The sequence below is a fragment of the Neoarius graeffei genome, chromosome 11 (assembly GCF_027579695.1).
Source record: "Neoarius graeffei isolate fNeoGra1 chromosome 11, fNeoGra1.pri, whole genome shotgun sequence".
NCBI classification, from domain to species: domain Eukaryota; kingdom Metazoa; phylum Chordata; class Actinopteri; order Siluriformes; family Ariidae; genus Neoarius; species Neoarius graeffei.
This window is the reverse complement of record NC_083579.1, coordinates 62,207,801-62,230,883: the sequence shown is the minus strand read 5'-3', so window position 1 is coordinate 62,230,883 and position 23,083 is coordinate 62,207,801. Positions and strand designations below refer to the sequence as shown.

Here is a 23,083-nt window from a genome sequence, read left to right as displayed (position 1 = left end):
GGTGTAATTTTATTATGTTTTGTTTGGGGAAGACTTCATGAGGTGGAAAAAAAAAAGGAAAGAGACCACATTTGATGATGATATTTTATTGACAGTCAGACAGCACATTTCTCTGATTGTAAGTGTCTTAATGGTTGTCACTATGCTTTTTGTACAATATATTTTTTAATAGTAAAATATATTTTGTACAGAAAGAGCACAACATTTATAAAATGGTCAAGCTCCTTAATCATTCAATGAAATCAGGGACTAAGTCAACATAACTTATGCATTATTATGGATGTGATTTTTGCTATATATTGTCAATTATTTATGTACTTTTTTTCATTTGCTTCATTGTTGTGGGGACTTGTTAAATGACCTTTGGCTTTATAATAAAATGAGCTTAGATTATATATTTATTTTTAATTGCATGTCTTGATATTTCCTTACACTGAAAATATAAAAGGAATTTTGGAGTTTCTCTGAGCATTTGAGGTCACTTGCCTCTAGAGATCAGCATCGAGCTTGTAAACAACATTAAAGATGATTATTACATCGAATAGAAGGCTTTCTTCATTTTTAGAGAACTGAAACAGCTGTGAGCAGTACACGTGAACACATTGTACTCTATGGCTTGTGGATGACAAACACTTATAGAAATTTTCAGTATTGCTCCAGAGAGGGGTGTTGCTGGCTGAAATCACGGCGCAGTAGCTGGTTGAAGGGGACCAAACCTCACTAAGACTCCTGACTTGGTTCCAGTTTACCAGCCACTAAGACGTGCTGTCCAGCAAGATGGGTGGATGTGCAGCATTTAATTCTTAACGCATTCTTCCTTCGTGTTAGTCTAATGTCAGTATGGTACACTTCCATTGAAGAGTGGAATAATTCTATATAATAAATGAAATTGTATTAACCTTATAAATATTTAAAAAATGTCCAAACACTAAAAAAAGAGAAGAAAGTCTACAAGGGTGTGTTTTGGTAACTGGCTTGGAAAATATCAAGGACTCTTTATCCTGTAGTTAGAGCTCCATCTGCTGTACATTAGGTTTGTTGGTCTGCTTTATACTTTCTTTGCATGTTTTCCCAAAACTTGCTTGTTTCCTTAAACCTTTTTTTTTTTTTTTTTTGTTCATTAGCTACCAAGACACTGAGAGTGTAAATAGATGTGCCATTATGTCCTTATGGAAACAGCCCACCCAAATTAGCTTCCTCACACCTGTCCCTCTATTTATAAAAGTGAACACTTCATTGCACCTGTGTTCTGTCACTCAGCCTGCACCATCACTGGCTGAATAAGATGCTAGTCTACTAGTGCAGCATGCATGTCATGGAGGGAGGGAACATACATACATACATATAATACGATCTCCATGTGATGTCCACGTGACTTTGACATATCCTCTCCACCAGTAATATGCATTTAGTCTCCATAATTTTATATATGAAAAAGAAAGATGGATAAAAGAAGAAAATGGTTACACAGTGAAGATAATTATTTACTCATTTGTTAATGTCAAAATACCAGTGAAGAAAATAATTGTTTACTTCTTTAGTCGAACTTGACCTGTATATGATGACGACGGTCCCCCTGAAACCACACACTTCCTTACATTCCATAGCTGAGTGCAGTATATGGGGATATAAGGAAGTATGTTATCTCAAAGGGTAAATATGAATTCCTCTATCTGCCACACTGCCTCTAGTTTATAGTGTAAAACATAAAATGCAGATATGTACCAGAACAAAAAAGGATTTGCTGTCATAATTTAAGAAGACTAATGATATTATACAATACTAAACTCCAGTGCTAGCATGTATTTGGTTCAACACCTTTGACGTTTTGTGGACAACACTTTATCGCCTAACAAGTTAACATTAACTGACCTGTTTGAAGTAGTTCAGCTCATTTTCATACACACCAGAATATAATCACACTGAGAAGCAAATGATCTCCTTCTTTGTCTCACCATCCAAAGAAACCAATTTATATTTGCTAGAAACCCTTAATGAGCTGAAATTGCCACTCTCATTATGCAGCAGTTATGAATCTGACTTCATGGTTCCCTGGACACGTATTAAGAAAATTATAAGGCTCTGCACATTACTTGCCCAACCCTTGAAAGCTGGTCCCTCACTCGCAGTGGAGTTTGTCCACCTTGGCCTGTCCCTCTGTCCTTTGTGCTGCTCTCCCTTCCATATCCTCCTCCTCTGCAGTCGTGCGCTGGACTGTATCCAGGCCAGGCTTGGCTTCTCAGCCTTTTCTATGAGCCGCCCTCCCCCTTGCTGTTGGCCTTCCACCTGTCAGTGTCCTTTAGAGGCCTGGGGCTCTCCTGCGCCTCCTGTTCCCAGGCCTCAGCACTCTGACAGGGCCAGGCAGCCTGTGAAATCACACCTCTCAGCTGTTCGCACTACACTCGAGACACCCTATACCCACTGCTCACTCTTCCACTGAATGTCAATGGCTCCTTAAAAAGGGAGCACTTTTGGGGGTAGGGATGACTGGGAGACAACTGCGAGGAGTTTTTTATTGGGACAGTAGAGAAGAAAATGGTTCCAGCAGCACAGCTGACTGCGGAGTTTGTAATTTTAGGTATGTCGTATACAGGGACACGTACTCTAACGTACCTTGTCTACTGTGACCAAAAAAGATCACTAAGCTTTAATCACATTTGATCATAACGGCTTCTCAGACGTAAAGCGTCTGCAGTGAATTAATCACTTTTGGTAATGGCCTTTGGTTCAGTGAGATCAGCAGCAGTTATGATTTTGAACAATATACAGTGGGGTAAACATAGGAAGGAAACATAGTAAGGAAAACATCTTTAGTATTCACCAGTGAGGCAAAATCTGCTATGGTTAACAAAACAACATTTGGTCCATGGATTGGATTAAGTTCCTGTTTGACTGATTAACTGCATGTGAGCATGATAACAGAATGCACCAGATGAACTCATATACATTTCCCTTTTTCCATTTCAACTTTCCATCTAGTGGCTGTGGGATCACAAATAGGGATCCCTTCCATGGCTGAAGCTGGAAACAGGAGAGCACAGGGAAATGTGAACAGGGAAGCGAGCACTTCATGGGCACTAAGGTCAACACCTGTGTTCTAAACTCAGCCAGAGAGGCAGGATAATTATAAGACAAGCTCATACATATAAACACTGATAGTGAAGGACAACGATTGACACTATGTAAGTTCTACACAGGGGCTGACAATCTGCCTGTTTTATTTTCTGGGTGCTGTCCTTTGGCAGAGTGAGAGACACATGCCCTAGAAATAAATAACTGATGTAGATCTGATTATGGCACTGACTCAGGGATGCATCCTTCATTAAAGCATTTTCCTTAACACTACTTAGCTTCCTTAGGCGATAAATGTAACACAAACACGTTCTTTTATATATATATATATATATATATATATATATATATATATATATATATATATATATATATACACACACTACCGTTCAAAAGTTTGGGGTCACCGAGAAAATTTTGTGTTTTCCATGAAAAGTCACACTTTTATTTACCACCATAAGTTGTAAAATGAATAGAAAATATAGTCAAGACATTTTTCTGGCCATTTTGAGCATTTAATCGACCCCACAAATGTGATGCTCCAGAAACTCAATCTGCTCAAAGGAAGGTCAGTTTTATAGCTTCTCTAAAGAGCTCAACTGTTTTCAGCTGTGCTAACATGATTGTACAAGGGTTTTCTAATCATCCATTAGCCTTCTGAGGCAATGAGCAAACACATTGTACCATTAGAACACTGGAGTGAGAGTTGCTGGAAATGGGTCTCTATACACCTATGGAGATATTGCACCAAAAACCAGACATTTGCAGCTAGAATAGTCATTCACCACATTAGCAATGTATAGAGTGGATTTCTGATTAGTTTAAAGTGATCTTCATTGAAGAGAACAGTGCTTTTCTTTCAAAAATAAGGAAATTTCAAAGTGACCCCAAACTTTTGAACGGTAATATATATATATATATATATATATATATATATATATATATATACGTATATATATATATATATATATATATATATATATATATACGTATATATATATATATATATATATATATATATATAGAGAGAGAGAGAGAGAGAGAGAGAGTACTGTGCAAAAGTCTTAGGCACATGTAAAGAAAAGCTGTAGACTAAATATGGCTTAAAAAATAATGAAATGAAATGTTTCAACATTTAAAAAAATATTAAATACAGCAGTAAGCCATAATAAATGAAACAAAGTCAATATGTGGTGTGAGACGACCCTTTGCTTTCTATATATATATATATATATATATATATACACACACACACACACACGGGGGGGGGGGGGGGGGGGGGGGGCTGCAAAAGTAGGTATACAGTAATGAAAAACAAAACGTTTGCATAAAACATTAGTATTAAATGAAACCTAGCACCACTATTATAATACTGGTAATACTGGAATTATCCTTACTGTATACCTACTTTTGCAGCCCCCTGTGTTTCTATATAGTAGTCTCAGGTACAATGAGTGCAGTTTTATAAGGAAACGAGCTGTAGGTTTTACTGAGCATCTTACAGAACCAGCCACAGTTCTTCTGGACACTTTGTCACACTTGCTTCTTAATTTTGCAGCAAAACCCAGTAGCCTTCGTTATGTTTTCTTTTTTAATCTGAAAAGTGGTCTCATGTAATATGCTGCTCCAATACAAACAATTTTTCTCCTGTAACATTTAATTTTGTGCTGGAAAACAAACGTTTGGAACCCGAAAATATTTTTGTACTGACTCGCTAATGGAGAAGTCATAAAAAAGTTTGTATGAAGTTTTCAAAAGTTTGCAAAAGTATTCATCTCCGTTGGTGTTTGTCATGTTTTGTCGCATTACAAGCTGGATTTAAAATGGATTTTTGGAGGGTTAGCACCATTTGATTTACACGACATGCCTACCACTTTAAAGGTGCAAATTGTTGTTTTATTGTGACACAAACAATAATTAAGATGAAAAAAATATAGGTATTCAAACCCCCCCCCCCCCAAAAAAAAAAGTCAATACTTTGTAGAGCCACCTTTTGCTGCAATTCCAGCTGCAAATCTCTTGTGGTATGTCTCTATTAGCTTAGCACATCTAGCCACTGAGATTTTTGCCCATTCCTCAAGGCAAAACTGCTCCAACTCCTTCAAGTTAGATGGGTTGTGTTGGTGTACAGCAATCTTCAAGTTATGCCACAGATTCTCAATTGGATTGAGGTCTGGGCTTTGACTAGGCCATTCCAAGACATTTAAATGCTTCCCTTTAAACCACTCCACTGTTGCTTTAGCAGTATGTTTTGGGTCATTGTCCTGCTGGACCGTGAACCTTCGTCCCAGTCTCAAACCTCTGGCCGACTCAAACAGGTTTTCCTCGAGAATTGCCCTGTATTTAGTGGCATCCATCTTTCCTTCAGTCCTGACCAGCTTTCCTGTCCCTGCAGATGAAAAACCTCCCCACAGAATGATGATGCTGCCACCACCATGCTTCACTGTAGGAATGGTGTTCTCAGGGTGTTGGGTTTGTGCCACACATGGCGTTTCCCATGATGGCCAAAAAGATCAATTTTTGTCTCATTTGACCAGAGAATCTTCTTCTATGTGTTTGGGGAGTCTACCACATGCTGTTGGGCAAACTCCAAACATGTTTTCTTCAGCAGTTACTTTTTTCTGGCCACTCTTCCATAAATCCCCACTCTCTGGAGTGTACGGCTTAAAGTGGTCCTATGGACAGATACTCCCATCTCCATTGTGGATCTTTGCAGCTCCTTCAGTGTTCTCTTTGGTGGTTTTGTTGCATCTCTGATTAATGCCCTCCTTGCCCAGTCTGTGAGTTTTGGTGGGTGACCTTCTCTTGTCAGGTTTGTAGTGGTGCCATATTCTTTCCATTTTGCTATAATGGATTTAATGGTGCTCCCTGGGATATTCAAAGTTTGGGATATTTTTTATAACCCAACCCTGATCCATACCGTACTTCTTCACAACTTTGTCTCTGACCTGTTTGGAGGCTCCTTGGTTCTCATGTTGCTTGCTTAGTAGTGTTGCAGAGTCAGGGTCCTTCCAGAACAGGTTGATTTATACAGATATCATGTGACAGATCATGTGACACTTTGATTGCACATAGGTGGATCTTAATCAAATAATTATGCGACTTATGAAGTGAATTGGTTGGACCGGCTCTTATTTAGGGGTTTCAAACGAAAGGGGGTGAATACTTATGCACACTCCAGAATTCTGTTTTTTTCATCTTAATTATTGTTTGTGTCACAATAAAAAAAAAAAAACAATTAGCACCTTTAAAGTGGTAGGCATGTTGTGTAAATCAAATGGTGCTAACGATCCAAAAATCCATTTTAATTCCAGCTTGGAATGCAACAAAACAGGACAAACACCAAGGGAGAGGAATACTTTTGCAAGACACTATGCGCTTCAGGCAGCATGGTGGTGTAGTGGTTAGCGCTGTCGCCTCACAGAAAGAAGGTCCGGGTTCGAGCCCCGTGGCCGGCGAGGGCCTTTCTGTGCGGAGTTTGCATGTTCTCCCCGTGTCCGCGTGGGTTTCCTCCGGGTGCTCCGGTTTCCCCCACAGTCCAAAGACATGCAGGTTAGGTTAGCTGGTGACCCTAAATTGACCGTAGGTGTGAATGGTTGTCTGTGTCTATGTGTCAGCCCTGTGATGACCTGGCGACTTGTCCAGGGTGTACCCTGCCTTTTGCCCGTAGTCAGCTGGGATAGGCTCCAGCTTGCCTGTGACCCTGTAGAACAGGATAAAGCGGCTAGAGATAATGACATGAGATGAGACTATGCGCTTCAAAAACTGTTATGGACCTACAATATTTTCAATATTCAGCTGTTTTGCTTACAAGTTTGTAAAAGAAACACATTAATTATGACTTAATTTTACTCTGAGCAATATACTCAGGGATATTCAATCACAATATACCGGTAAGCTGCTCAACCTGATCAGTGTTTAAATGGCGTGCTGCAGAGTGTAACTCATAATGGAGTGAGCCAGCTTATTTTTAGATTGCTAAACACACTGGTGGTGTAAAAACACGCTGGTGGTGTAATCATTTTATTCTCCATTCAATAACTCATCTATCACCTTGTCATCACAAATGCAGGTTAAGAGTCCTTCCTGTTCATTCAGTTTAGCCTCTAATGGTGTGCGTAGATTTTGTAAAATCAAAAATAAATACTTGACAAGGAATAATAATGCCCACCGTGTCTCTGTGTGTTCAGGATAATTTCTTTCATTTTTATAGAAATTGACAGTTTCCAAATTACAAAATGGCTGAAATATAAAAGCATAAACAATAATACTTATTGATATTCAGTAAATTCAACGGTAACTTGAGTTCAGCTAAAGAATCAGTGTGTGTGAAACGATGCCTTATCTGAACAATGTCTCCTTAACTGCTTAAAATTGTGCATTTATGTGACTCAGTACTACATCAGGGCTGTGGCACAGAAAAGACTGATTCACAAACCCATGCTGACTCAGAAGGTCCTCAGCATTAAAAGAGGTGAAGTCCTAGTGTGTGCTTGCCAGTTGCCAGCCTTGAGGTGGATACAGCTGTTCACTAAGGGCCACACGACCAGTCTCCTAAAGGCCTGCCATTGTGTATCTTCCTATCCCAGAGGTCAAAGGTACTACAATCAACAGCTAAAAAACAGGTGGTGATTCTGACTGAATGTAGCATGTGCTGATTTTCCTCTTCGTTGGGCAGAGTTCTATAGCAATTTGCAAACTAGATTGAATGTACTCATCTCCATGTGTGGTTTGGCTTTATAGTTGGTGAAGAGTGTTTCACAGTGACAATACTGAATGGGAGTTCTAAAGAAATTCTACTACCTACCAGTAAGCTGGCATTACTATTATCAAACCATTAGTGTTGAGCGTTATAGCACAAAGTCTCAGCATAGGAATGAACCTATTATGCGTACACATAGGAACATATTCATTAAAAGGCAGATAGGCACACCGTTCACGACTGTTATATGAGGGTAAGTCAAAAAGTTCTAAGACAGATGTTATAATTTCAAAAGGTATGAAAGGCATCCCCCAGAATTCGCCAAAGAAGGAATTCTCCGATGGAAACACCGCTTACAGAAGTGTTTAGATTAGATTAGATTAGATTAGATTAGATTAGATTAGATTAGATTAGATTAGATTAGATTAGATAAAACTTTATTGATCCCTTTGGGCGGGTTCCCTCAGGGAAATTAAGAGTCCAGCAGCATCATTACAGATAAACAGAAAAAAGAAATAGAGAAAACTTCTAGATAAATTAAAATAAATTAAGTATTTACATATACAAATATAAAAGAATAAGATATGGGGAAGAGAGGAAGGGGGAGGGGGAAAGGGGGGAGAAGTGGGGTTAGGGTAAGTGTGTGTGTGTGGGGGGGGAGCAGGAAAGATATTGCACTTTATATTGCACATTATATTGTACATTGTCCGGTATTGCTTATTGTTAGGCTAGGCTACTGCTCCTTCCCGTCCTCTGTCCTCCTGTTACCCCCCCCCCCCCAGAGAGGAGTTGTACAGTCTGATGGCGTGAGGGACAAAGGAGTTTTTGATACTTTGCTTACACGTAGCCGGGTATGTATGAAAACAGGTATCTTCTCCTCCCCGTACTAGAAAATAATTCCGTTTACACAATGCTCAAAAACAGCCAGGGAAGTCTGTCAAAAACATGTCAAACAAATAGAAAGCCAACCAGAGATCTGAAAGCCAAGGAGGAGGGACCGTTGGATCACAATGCTAAAACTCCGTTTTCCCCATAACACGGAGAAAATTCCGTTTTCAACTATTTACACGCAGGCATGGAAACGGAGTTTTCACAAATCTCCACTTTGCCTGGAGTTTTCGAAAGCAGCCATTTTCAGTGACTGAAACCTCCGTTTACGTGTAAATGATGGGTGCAACCGCATAAATATCCGTTTTTATAGATACCCGGCTACGTGTAAACGGGGTCTGAGTCTGTTCGTCCTGCACTTGGGAAGGAGCATTCTGTCACTGAACAGGCTCCTCTGGTTGCTGATGATGGTGTGCAGAGGGTGACTGACATCGTCCATGATGTTCAATAGTTTGTCCATAGACCTCTTCTCTGCCACCATCACCAGAGAGTCCAGCTTCATGCCGACCACAGAGCCGGCCCGCCTGATCAGTTTGTCCAGCCTGGATGTGTCCTTCTTGGATGTGCTGCCCCCCCAGCACACCACGGTGTAAAACAGGACACTGGCGACCACAGACTGATAGAACATCCACAGGAGTTTCCTGCAGATGTTAAAGGACCGCAGCCTCCTAAGGAAGTACAGCCTGCTCTGTTCCTTCCTGTATAAGTGTTTGGTGTTGCAAGTCCAGTCCAGCTTGCTGTCCAGCCACAGCCCGAGGTACTTGTAGGAATCCACAGCCTCCACCTCGACTCCCTCGATCAGAACTGGTCGTGACCTTGGTTTGGACCTCCCAAAGTCAATGACCAGCTCCTTGGTCTTCAAGGTGTTGAGCTGCCGATGGTTCCTGTTGCACCACACAGCAAAGTCCCTCACCAGGCTCCTATACTCCTCCTCTCTGTCGTCACTGATACACCCAACGATGGCTGTGTCATCGGCAAACTTCTGAATGTGACACAGCTCCGAGTTGTAGCAGAAGTCCGCAGTGTACAGGGTAAAGAGAAGAGGGGCCAGCACCGTGCCCTGGGGCGCTCTGGTGCTGCTAATTACAGTGTCAGATGTGATGTGCTTTAGCCTGACGTACTGCGGCCTGTCAGTGAGGTAACTGGAGATCCAGGTGACCAGGCAGGGGTCCACTCGCATCCTGTTCAGTTTGTCCTGAAGCAGTAGGGGCTGGATGGTGTTGAAGGCACTCGAGAAGTCCAAGAAAAGGATCCTCACTGTGCCATTTCCCTTATCCAGATGCGAGTGGGCTCAGTGTAGCAGGTAGAGGATGGCGTCTTCCACACTGACACCTGCCCGGTACACAAACTGCAGACAGTCCTGGGCATGTTGTACCTGGGGTCTGAGGAGGCTGAGGAAGAGCCGCTCCAATGTCTTCATCAGATGTGAAGTGAGTGCCACCGGTTGGAAGTCGTTCAGCTCGCTGGACCGATTCTTTTTGGGAACTGGAACGATACATGATGTCTTCCAGAGGGTTGGCACTCTCCCCAGCTGCAGGCTGAGGTTGAAGATGCGTTGGAGTGGTTCACCCAGTTCAGCAGCGCAGGTCTTCAGTAATCGTGGACACACCTTGTCCGGGCCTGCTGCTTTCCTGGGGTGAAGCTTCCTCAGTTGACCTCTGACCTGGTCTGCAGTAATGCATAAAGGAGTCTGTGTTGAGGTGGGGGAGGAGGGGGCTGCTGTGATGACTGGGGGGAGGTGTGTTGAGGGAAGAAGGAGAGATGGCTGCAGTGAGGGAGAGGGTGGGGGGGGACGTGGGCTGGTTGAACCGATTGAAGAAGTCATTCAACTCGTTCACCCTCTCCACTGTCCCCTCCAAAGTAGCGTGATTAAAGTCCCCAGAAATGATGATAAATGCCTCAGGGTGCTGTGTCTGCAGCCTTGCTGTGACAGAGTGAATCCTCTCACATGCAGCGGCTGCGTCTGCCTTCGGAGGGATGTAAACACAGATGGTGATCATGTGACTGAACTCCCTCGGCAGATAATATGGCCGCAGGCTAACGGCTAGCAGCTCCAAGTCCGGGCAACATAAAACTGTCTTTACGGAGATATGTCCCGGGTTACACCAGCGGTTGTTAACATAAATGATGAGTCCCCCACCTTTGCTTTTCCTGCATGTGTTAGTGTCTCTGTCGGCCCTCACAGCAGTGAATCCCCGCAGGTCCATGTTAGCATCCGGTACAAGGTGTGTTAGCCATGTCTCCATAAAGATAAATAAGCTGCTCTCCCGGTAAATCCACTGGTTGTTCAGAGCGGAAAGCTCGTCGACTTTATTCGGCAGCGAGTTCAAGTTCAAAGCAAAAAAGTAAAAAAAGGTGGAAAAAAGGAGGTTTAAAGAGCTAAAACCTACAGAGCTACTGGAGAGGCAGCCGTCTCACACAGCGCCCAAACACATAATTTTAGACTTAACTGGAGAGTATGTCGAGAAATAGCTTTGTTATTTTCATAAATAAAGATTTTTTTTCAATTTGTCTTAGAATTTTTTGACTTACCCTCCTATTTTTCAATCACGTGTCTCAGCCCATGTTTACATTAGACCGTATCAGCAGATCATCAGATTAACGTTTTTAAAACGATTAGTGTGCACACAGCAACACCAATACACGATTTGCGTGCACACAGCAACACCAATACATGGATACGCTCGGCTCCGCAGGCTTCCTGCGCTCCAAATCACTCCACCCTGAACAGCGAGTGCCCTCTGGAGGGTGCGAACTCCAGCCCTGCGCAGCTCACACAGCGCGCGAGTGAAGTGCACAAGCAGTGTTTTCGGGACTGAGCCGCTGTGTGTGTGATCCCAGCGCATATCACTTACCACTTGCAAGTGGAAGGATGGCAAGCCTAAAGACAATCATAATTACACAATGGGCAGTATTTGCATCAGTATTTGCAGTATTTTCATACTTTTATACTCTTTAATGAAAGGTGATACAAGGCGGAAGTCCGCGCCGTTTTTCAGCAGTCGCGTCACATGACCAACGCCAGCGAATCAGGAAGGTGGATGTCACAGTGACGTTGTCCAATGACGATGCCAGCTAGAGCTCAGCTCAGCGTATCCGCGTATCTCAATGTTTACACAGCATCGGATCAGACACGATCTGGATTGAATACGTGGACCCTGGCGGATTCCCGTTTCCCGGCGTTTCCAGGTGGTTTAATGTAAACGGACAGTGCATCCGCGAAGAAAACGAGACAGATACGGTCTAATGTAAACTTGGCCTCAATTTAGTTGTCCTGCTGAGTCTCTTCCGAATTGCAATCACAGTAAACAGTGCTTGCAAATAGCCAGTGCCAAGTTTCCCAAAAGCACTGTAGTACAAAGATCATCATTAAATGGTAGAGCGAGCAGCACAATGAACACTTGCTCTCCTAGTTAAGATGCTCTTAGCATTAAGAGGCTTTTGGGAAACCCACCACAGATCTGTTGTTCAAAGCACACAAATGTGCGGTTCTGTCAGTCACTTTGTGTGATCTATACTTTGATTGGACAATATTGGTTGTGTGAATCTACAGTCTGGGCCAGAAATAATTTAGCCCCAGCTTCTACATCATAACAATGTGTTTGTTTGTTTGTTTTTTACCTATGACCATTGGTGGTGCTTTTATTTCTGTTCCAGAAAAAAGTCAAACACAATCTACTTTAATTAATCAACAGCAAATCAGATGATACAGATTTCAGAAAGTTAGAAATATTTTTATTTTTTTTTCTTCAAAGAGAGAGAGAGAGAGCTTAGCCCTGCTAGCTCATTTATATCAGCCATCCATGCTCCTGAATTATCTTTAATAAGTTGGACCCGTAACTGTGTGTCCATTTTCAGTCCAATAATGAAATAAATAGAAGTCTTCACAGGTTTTTAGCAAAATAAGACAACACACAAACGCACACACGATATTACATTATACTACTGGAGAAAGTGATGTACAAAATTGTGTATGCGGTGACTGAAGGGGTTAGTATATACTATATATATATATATATATATATATATATTACTGTGCTGAAGTCTTAGGCACATGTAAAGAAATGCTGTAGATCAAATATGGCTTACAGAACAAATAAATGAACAATTAAATGTTTCAACATTTAAAAAACTACTATATACAACAGGGGCAGGACGGTGGTGTAGTGGTTAGCACTGTCACCTCACAGCAAGAAGGTTCTGGGTTTGATCTCAGTGGCCAATGAGGGCCTTTCTGTGTGGAGTTTGCATGTTCTCCCCATGTCTGCGTGGGTTTCCTCCACAGTCCAAAGGCATGCAGGTTAAGCTAATTGGTGGCTCTAAATTGACTGTAGGTGTGAATGTGAGTGTGAATGGTTGTCTGTGTCTATGTGTCAGCCCTGCAATGATCTGGCGACTTGTCCAGGGTGTACCCTGCCTCTCGCCCATAGTCATCTGGGATAGGATCCAGCTTGCCCGTGATCCTGCACAGGATAAGCGGTTATGGATAATGGATGGATATATACAGCAGTAAGCCATAATAAATGAAACAAAGTCAATATTTAGTGTGAGACAACCCTTTGCTTTAAAAAATAAAAGTAGTCTCAGGTACAATGAGTGCAGTTTTATAAGGAAATGAGCTGTAGGTTTCACTGAGCATCTGGACACTTTGTCACACTTGCTTCTTAATTTTGCAGCAAAACCCAGTAGCCGTCATTATGTTTTCTTTTTTCATCTGGAAAGTGGTCTCTTATGTAATATGCTGCTTAGATACAAACATTTTTTTTCTGTAACATTTAATTTTGTGCTGAAAAACAAGTGTTTGGAACTCGAAAATGTTTTTGTACTGACTCGATAATGTAGAATTCATAAAATAGAAATCGATAACAAAGTTTGCATGAAGACTTTTGCACAGAAAAGTAGAAATTATTCTGGCCACTATGTTCCAAAGAAGGTCGTGGATAATTAAATTTAGACAAATAAGTTTATAACATACCACAGTGATTTGGGGATTGAAAAAAAAATGCTAACAGTATTTCAAGTCAAAAAGGAATCGACAGCTGAGAGTTCTCTCCGGAGACATGAAGAATAGACAGATCAAACTTTTCACAGACTGTCATGTATGCAGGAGAGGACATCTACACCAGGGAATCAGCTAAAAACAGAGCTTGGAGACACCAGTTTCTTGAAGTTATTAAGTTATTGATTAGTAGTTGACAGGCCATAAGAAAACCCCATTGCCTAGTCAGTACTGTTGCTTGCTCCCTTTCACCATACCACAGTTGAAAAGCAGCTGGTAGTCTGCCTCTCACACACACACACACACACACACACACACACACACACACACACACACACACACACACACACACATACACACACACACACACACACACACCGAAGGCCTACACATGGTCCGCACAGCAGGTGGAGTACGACCTGAGAACTCGCCTCCTCCAGCAATGTCACCTCTCTCCAAGGCCAGGCTTTTCAGCTGGGATAATGCCCATGTCTCATGTGCCCCATTGTTTAAGTTCCTGCGAGCTTGGCAGGGCAAGGAAGCAGCTATGCACATTTAGCACATTATCCAAATCTCTAGCATGCCATTCAAGGCCTACTGTGGTCTTCCCTGAATGTTTAATGACAGTTGTGAAGGCATTTGTTTTAAAACTCACATGCATGTGCTTTGTGTGTCTGTTGAGAGATGAGAAAATACATGAAACATTGTGTATCTTATACATAGTATGCAATACATATAGAGTATGTATACACTTAGCAAATGTAAAGTCAACCATTGGAGTCACCATGAATGAACCTAATCAATCTTAAACCCTAAAGCAGACTAATACTAATCGAAATAGTCAAGTCATTGAATAAAGAAAGCGTCGAAAAGCCTTCTCCCTCAGAGAACAATTGAAGTGAAGAAATCCTGTCAGTCTATGAGTGAATATGTTGATAAAATTGTAATGACTTAGAGAGATCAATTCCATTCAATTCAGTTTGATTTTATTTATATAGTTAGAGGTGACAGTGGCAAGGAAAAACCTCTTGAGGCATGTCTATGAAGGTTCTCAGTCATCCAGGTCATCGTAAACCGTAGGTGCTAAAGAAGGCAATTGGACTTGCTTGAAATTCTTGACATTTCGCCTCTCATCTGAAAGGCTTCTTCAGTTCTGTCTGACTAGTGGGGAGTTCCAGGTATTTACCCTCTAGTGGACCAAAAGCAACACTAGGCTACAGCCACACAACAACGGCAACGAGATGTTATTAAAAAAATATCGCGTCCACATGGGCAACGGATCAGTAAAATATCAGGTACATATGGCAAGCAACGCTTGCTGAAAACGATGCAATACACATGCCACACCTCTAGGGGCGCTGTAAGACAGTCCCTTTGGAGACACCAGAACAATAGAAGAAGTAAGGACGCATGCGCATAAACTATTATGCGCGAGACTTCATATTAGCCACAAAGTCAGAAAAATCTGTTCGTAAAATTACATTATAATGACCAAATACAATGAAAAGTATTTTTCCAGTCTCACCTGTGAAAGGTAATCCCATGTGATCTCGTTTGGACGGCAAACCTGTTGGTACAGTTAAACGCAGCACATGAATGAGGCATCTTTATTCTCCGCTTTGACCCATCCAATATGGCGGCGAGGATGACGTATGATTTTACGCGGAAGGCGCCGTCTTTAATGGTCCGGAATAAATTGAATGCTACACGTTGATGGATTAATTTGTACTTCTATGCCCTTTTTGAGGAATGTATTGTAGGACTTAAACCAACATCTGAAGAGGTGAGATCACTCCTTTTTTTCCCTATTTTTGCTGGCGGGATTGACTCTGCCCTAAGGGCTATTCTCTCTCTCTCTCTCACTTTGCACCATTACACAATAAATATTCACAGTGAAAATATTTTGTAAGCACGTTTCATGAACCAAGTTATAGGATTTGTTGACAACTCGCATCGAGTTCGTTACACTTCTACCCAGCGTGAAGCACATGTGGTTGTGACGTCATCGTAAACAAATTCATTCTACTCATCCAGACAACTTCGCAACGGTGCCGTTGCCAGATCTTTCCACTCTGGAACCCGGTCTCAAAAGATTTCGTTTTGGGGCACCCAAAACGCCGGTGCCGTGTGGACGCCAGGCCGAAACGATAAACAATTTTATCGGATTCACCTGAATCTGTTGCCGTGTGGACAGGGCCTAAGTTGAGTTGTTGAGGTCACGTGGGTCGTTGACCTTCTCAGTCATCCTGTAAGTTGTTAGGGTCCCTGGGGGCCAGGTGTGAACAGCATTAGCAGCCTAGCGAATCGTTAGGGTGATATGTGGGTCATTGGTTCTCTTTGCCATCATGTGAGTCATCATGTGAGACTGAAGTCAGCTGAGTTTTGGTGTGGATGTGTATTCAGTTTTCTGGGAAGTGTGCCAAGGACTGCATTGTAGGTGGCTGATAAGTGGTGTTTCAGACCACCTCCTCTGTTCAGTGATAGTCGTTCCAGGTTGACGAAGATGGCTTCTTTTACTCCTCTTTCAAACCACCAGTCTTCTCTGGCTAAAATGTGTACATTGCAGTCCTGAAACGAGTGTCTTTTGTTATTGAGATGAAGATAGACTGCAGACTCCTGGCCTGAGGAACCGGCTCTCCTGTGCCTGTGAAGCGGTTGTTTCGTGTTTCTTGAGGCGATAAGAGGAAGAAACCTTGAGAGGAACCAGACTCAGAAGGGAACCCATCCTCATCTAGATGATACTGGATAGTGTGATTATAAATCATTCCACTTCTATAATTGTATACTATAAAGTCAAGCAGCACTAAGCGTGTTAAAAAGAACTTAAGTATGAGCAGGCCCGGCACCAGGAACAGTTTACTAAGGGGGCAATTAGAAATCGCAAGGGGGCAAATATTTTTTCATATAGTGTGTAGTAGTGATGGCGGTCTGACAACGTGTTTCAAACAATTAACTGCGCCAACCACAAAACCACGGCCCCTTTAGTCTGGGAAAATCATGTGGCATATTACCAGGGCAGTTGCGCTTTATCAACCCCCGTGCCCACCTGTTAACCCTCCCCTCCAATTTTCTCACAGACACGCGTTACAACCGGAAAGATGCCAAACATAAAACAACACACACAAACCTACAGGCAAGTCCTTTACATTTAAAATACATACAAATAGCTCTGCGGCATGAAAACAAAACGTCAATGCAAGGCTAAGGTACTTGGCTCGGCGGCCAAAATCATAATTTAAAAAAATCAACAGACCCCGCGGCTGCACCAGTAATAGCCTTCCTGACTCGCACCGAGTCAACGCTAACCACTTAATCCGCGATCCCAGTTTAGGCGTGTAGGGGACTAAACACTCTGAAGTGATGAATTTTCACCCCCGCTGCATGGGGGGTGACGTCAACGACGCATATTCTTACGCTATTTGCGCACAAAGCGGACCATATATGAACACGTACACCAACATAAACGGAGATAAACTTAGCCTACAAAGAAAGAAAATGGATTCACAATATTGTGATTGAATTCGTTTAATTCGGAAGGGGAAAGACTACTCCCGTAAACTGACTGCATATTGCAGGATATTGCAGAGACAGTGCACTTGTAAGTGTACATGTAAAACCCCCGCCCGCACGACCCTTGTCCTTATCACAGGTCTGTGTGTGTGCGGCTGTGTCAGCATTTCACACATACACCCACAATAACTAGTAGTCCCCAGTAGTTAGGATTGATACATATGTCTAAAACAGGGTTAATATTAAATTCAGGCTTTTTGAAATAATCCTACCTTAATACAGTTGAATTCTACGATTGCAACGTAAGAATCATAACAACCAATCAGATTTGTTCTACCGTGCCAGTTTTAGTAGTGATTTATGTAAAATGTATTTTTGTGCAATGCGCAACCACTTAATATTTCGTATTTGAAAATGCAAATTATTAATACATCTATAATACATTATATTTTCATAAGAAAACAATTAAGTGATCTGAGTCTCCGTTGAGGGGGCGGGGCTGTAGCCACGAGGGGGCGACGCCCCCTTTCGCCCCCCCCCCATGGCGCCGGGCCTGAGTATGAGCATCATTAGAGTTTTAAGTTTCTTGTATGAAACTGAAGTTATCAATTGTTCAGTGATGGAAACAACATACTTTAAGCATTCATTCTCACAAGTGTATGATTAATAGCTGCTGCTGCCGTTGCTAAGCGAGCCCATGTATTTTTTGCAACATCTTCAGGATGTTAGGCAACAAACTGCATTTGTCCCCACTGCGCTCTGTCTTCTTCATGCTTGCTTTGTAGGCTGTTCTCAGCAGTATGAAGTCTACAGAATATTCCTACTGAATCCAAAAACTAATGCTTGTTACAATGCCAAATGCACAATCATCTTTATATTTCGATTACGTTCATTATGTCTTATATTAAATATAGTTAGTTTTTTTTTTTTTTTCCTTTTTTATCAGACATCTAGTTTTTGGGTTTGTTTACCTGACATGTTTCGACGTACGACTGTCGTCTTCCTCAGAGTGTCACCGGATGTTAATTGGTGACGCATCTTTTATCAGCTGATGTTTCTGAAGGCGTGGCCTTCCTGTCTGGATTGACAGGTCGGTCACGCCTTCTACTGTCTGTTCGTCCCCTGCAAGATGGCACTCCAGGTGTGGGAGAGCATGTATGCTCCCTCATCCCGGTTGATGGTCCTCGGGCTTCGCTTACGGATCTCTATGGCCTCCCTGATCCAGCGCTGATGTTTGTTATCTTCTGTGCGGATGACTCTAGCATTCCCCCAGTCCATAATATGATTTTCCCTGTTATGGCTGACTTATAATTTTCCTGTTGTGCCTTTTCTTTTATTGTTCGGGTTTGTCTTGTAGCTGTCTCCTTTTCGCACTCTTTCTTATGTTCATTTTTTCTTGTGTTGAAACTCCTTCCTGTCTCCCCAATGTAAGTTTTATTGCATAATTGACATGGAATCTCATATATGGTGTTGCATCTGTTGTCCGGATGTATTCTGTCTTTGGGATGAACCAGGATCTGACGGAGTGTTGTGTATGGTTTGACAGGTGTGTTAATGTTGTGTTTCCTCATTGCTCTTTGAATGCGTTCAGTTATTCCCCTAATGTATGGTAATGTAACTACTCCCCTGTGTTCTTGTTTGTTGGTTTGTTTTTTCTCTTTCTTCTGTGTTTTGTTGTTCTTAACCTGTTCCGCCCCTTTTGATATCCCTTTTGATATCCCTTTTGTCCCGGCATCCGGTGACACTCTGAGGAAGACGACAGTCGTACGTCGAAACATGTCAGGTAAACAAACCCAAAAACTAGATGTCTGATAAAAAAGGGAAAAAAAAAACTAACTATGCACAATCATCTTTATGAAGCTATTGCTCTGTTTTGATATTGTTCATTTCTAGGGCATTTGAGTCACCAATTTTAGCTACTAGTATTCATAGAGAACTTTGTGCAGTGTTTCATTTCATCTAATCTTCTCGAAGTCTGGTGGATGATTTGCATAGAGGGTTTTGCCCACATGAATTCAACAAACAGATGTTTCCTGATGAAATGAGAAGTTTAAGAAGAGAAGAAGAGAAAGCAATACATAACTAGGGTCACTGGTTTCACATATCTCACAGGTTTAGCTGCTATTCTCATGACCTTTGTGAACCAAATGTCTAGACGATCTATATTTTCTTAAGTTTATGCTTTATTTGCCTTGTTAAACTCTTGTAAATTAACACATGCCACCAATATATCCTTTCTCCATTTCAGCAGCCCATTTAAAACATCTACGTTAAGGCACAATGTAATCAGTGATGCATTCATGAAACAACACTTTAAGGTCATTAAGCCGTAGTTCCTGAACGTGCCTCTTAAGGAGTTATAGTTTGCTTTATGTTATATAAATGTATTATTACATCAGGATTCACATGAGCAATCACTGATGTTCAGTATTTGATAGTGGGTAGTGGGAAACACCCCTTTTTGACTGATAAGTGTGTTTTTCTATGCTTCAGCACCTAAGGGCACCACGAAAGCACTTCTCTTCATCAGTAGCACTTGCCTCCGTAAAGAAATCAACCTCAGCAATGGGTCTGGTAAGCTACATTTTCACTATTAATGTAACTCTGGTTCCCATTTCCTGAAAAGTGTCTTTAAATATGCATGATGAGATACATGATAAGATATGCATTTGATTTAATCAAAAAGAATTTAATGATTCTCAGGGTAGGTTTGATTCTTGTAAAGATATATACATATATGAGAAAAGATACTTCTTATTTAGCCTAATACAACTTTTCACAAATGTATATATACAATCTTGAATATAAACTATAAGATGATTCAACTGAAAATTAAATAATACTTAATTCAATCCAGTAAATCAGTTTACCTAATACTAAGGAAATGGGTAAAGATATATGCACTGTACGATGTAAAAGAATTCTGTAGGGTAAAATTACTGTCTGAAATTGATCGGTTTTCAGCGTAATTCACGGCCACAGCCGTTCCCTGGAGATATTCTTGAATTCCCCCGAAACAAGTATTTCTCCCAGTTTGGAATTTACTATGGAGAAAGAGATGGCGTTCCCTATGTGGCTCATTTAACATGCAGGGGTAAGTTGTGTATAATATTTATGCATATGTTAATAATTGATTTATACAGAATTCTTAAAAAGAATCTTTCATTTTAGACTGTGAGACAAAGTTCCTCCTCTTTGGTCGGGGTTTGAACGCTGCTATAAAGCTGGACCCAATTGATGTAGTTGGAAAAAAATACAAAGTGAATAATTACCTGGATGATAAGCACCCACCTCGAGACTTCTACTCCCACATCAAGCCAGAGATTGAAGATGCCATGACTAAAACTTTCACCTATGATATCCTGTTCCACAACAGTGAACACCAGGCAACACTGTTACGCTATGGAGTCAAAAAGTCAGAGCAAGTGAGAAATACAATTTTCACTAATCATACAATGAATTAATGAGGTACACTGTTTTATGCTATTATAATTTTGACATGTTTGCTTATATATCTAAAAAATAAGCATTATGTTTTTGGATTTTGTATTCAAGATGCAAAACAATACTCTTAAATAAGTCATAGATGCTATGCAGGGATTAAATAGGAACAAATGAGTAGTATTATATTAACACCTAAATAACTACTATTAACTGGGAAAGAACATTAGGGAATTACTAAGTAAGTAATAATAATGTAATGGTTTGGCAGTTCATTATGAGCATTACAATAATGACCCAGTCTTATATGTCACCTGGACAACTGATTAATTACTAATCACTTTATTAATCCTCAAATACTGCCTTAGGGGCGGCACGGTGGTGCAGTGGTTAGCACTGTCGCCTCACAGCAAGAAGGTCCTGGGTTCAAGCCCAGTGGTCGCCGGGGGCCTTTCTGTGTGGAGTTTGCATGTTCTCCTCGTGTCTGTGTGGGTTTCCTCCGGGTGCGCCGGTTTCCCCCACAGTCCAAAGACTGTGTTTAACTGGTGGCTCTAAATTGACCGTAGGTGTGAGTGTTGTTGTTTGTCTCTATGTGTCAGCCCTGCGATGATCTGGCGACTTGTCCAGGGTGCACCCTGCCTTTCACCCATAGTCAGCTGGGATAGGCTCCAGCTTGCCCGTGACCCTGCACAGGATAAACGGTTACAGATAATGGACGGATGGATGGAAATACTGCCTCACCTATCTTAGCTTGAGACTCAAACACAAGTGTCTTGTAAACTAGATCATTCTGTTCTGCATGAGTATTTGAATGAGTGTGTCTGTGTTCCATCTCAGTAATCACCAATCACAAAGAGATGGCTCACATAAATACATCACTGTGCTACAGATGTGCCTTAATTCCATAGTCTTTGCAATATAGTTTCCAAATATTATTGAATGAGTTCTCCAGGAGCTAAATATGACAAATATACTACTCAAATATACTAATATATTACTAATAATAGTAAGTTCTCCAAGAGCTATATAATACTTGGGAATTATTGCCTAGTTCATAACGAACGACCAAACCATGACTTTATTGTTACTCAGTGAGTAATTACCCAGTATTCATTAGATTAACATCAGTGCTAATATTGTACTATCTATGATTAATTGAACAGTATTGTAAATTGTTCTCTAAATCTCTACCAACTGCAGTTTAGATGGTTCGATTTCTTACAGTGAATCTACAACTTTATATCAGGACATATTGCGAGACTATTATTAGGAATAAAGGAGGCGTTTCTCATCTAATCCTGGTGTCATGTGGTTTTCAGATTGAAAAGGCCTATGCAAAGATAGTTCGCACTTGGCGTGAACCATTTGTGAAGAAGAAATTTTGATTGAGGGTCTCCAAATCTCCACTTGGGGGCAGAAAAGAAACATTCAAGATTGTTCAACTGAAGCGTGGCATGAAGTCAAACTCTGAGTGATTCATTCTGTGCTGTGAGTTTGGAGAAGTCATTCCTGCTGTGGTACTGGAGGAGACTGGAGACTTTGGCATTAGAAAAATGAATGTCAGCTTTCACAAAATGTCTAAAAAGGAAGCTTGGTAATATCAAAACTGGATTTCAAACTTCATATTTCTCTTTTTACTTGGAACAGTATTTCTGTCCTAAGCCCGCAGGTTACAGAACTACTATTTCACTGTACTGTTTTTCCACCTTCTTAATGCTGAAGTACTGCATTTCCTTTCCTCAAACTCTCATCACAATAAGCTATCATACTCTGAGTTATTGGTTATGTTTCATCATTAACAAGACAGAACTATTTCCTTCCCTTCTCTTTTGACATGCCAGTTATATCAGACATTAGATAATTTGTACCCTCAGTACTGGAAACCTCCGCTCTTTACATAATCTGAAATGTTCATAATCTGAAAATCCCTTGGCATATTTTCTTTTTTTTATCTTTAAATGCCTTTGTCTTTACATAAGATTATTTACGCAATTATTTCCATAAGCTATGTGTATATTAGAATATAGTTTGTACTCCACAATGTCAGCATAACATAAGCTTTTGGAATGTAATATTTCTGATGCCTGTTTTTGTTTTATTTTCTGCAATTCATATTGCTCAGACATTGTGAATATTTTAATATGAATACAATTTGGAACTGAAACATTATAATAATCCAACATTTGAAAGAGAGATGTTGAAATATTGGCTATATCCTGATTAAATTGTTGTTCATCACAAACACTCAAGTGTAAAATTTGCTGGAACATGACTGAATAATTGTTTTTGTTGTAATATGCATGTGTGGAAAAAATAATGAAAACCACAAAGAAGGAGAAGAAGAAGAGAAGAAATATGCACTTCAGTTTTCTACTGATTTTAACATTGCCATTAATTTCTTACACTTTATTAATTTAAATTCTAAAGCGATGCAAGCTGTTTAAGAAATGGTTAAGGAAGTCTAATAATTG

At 40.9% G+C, this 23,083-nt stretch overlaps 1 protein-coding gene across 2 annotated transcripts; it reads left to right on the top strand.

The window, feature by feature from the left end:
- Positions 1-18,934: 18,934 nt before the first annotated feature.
- Positions 18,935-22,732, top strand: plaat1l (phospholipase A and acyltransferase 1-like). Of its 2 annotated transcripts, XM_060933113.1 has the most exons (5): positions 18,935-18,954; positions 19,665-19,745; positions 20,136-20,265; positions 20,343-20,596; positions 21,932-22,732. In XM_060933113.1, the coding sequence occupies exons 2-5, from the start codon at positions 19,737-19,739 to the stop codon at positions 21,995-21,997; spliced, it is 459 nt and encodes a 152-aa protein (XP_060789096.1). In that variant the 5' UTR covers positions 18,935-18,954; positions 19,665-19,736; the 3' UTR covers positions 21,998-22,732. The 2 variants fall into 2 exon arrangements, with proteins under 2 accessions (XP_060789096.1, XP_060789095.1); XM_060933112.1 differs by lacking the exon at positions 18,935-18,954 and having other exon boundaries at positions 19,656-19,745.
- Positions 22,733-23,083: the final 351 nt, after the last annotated feature.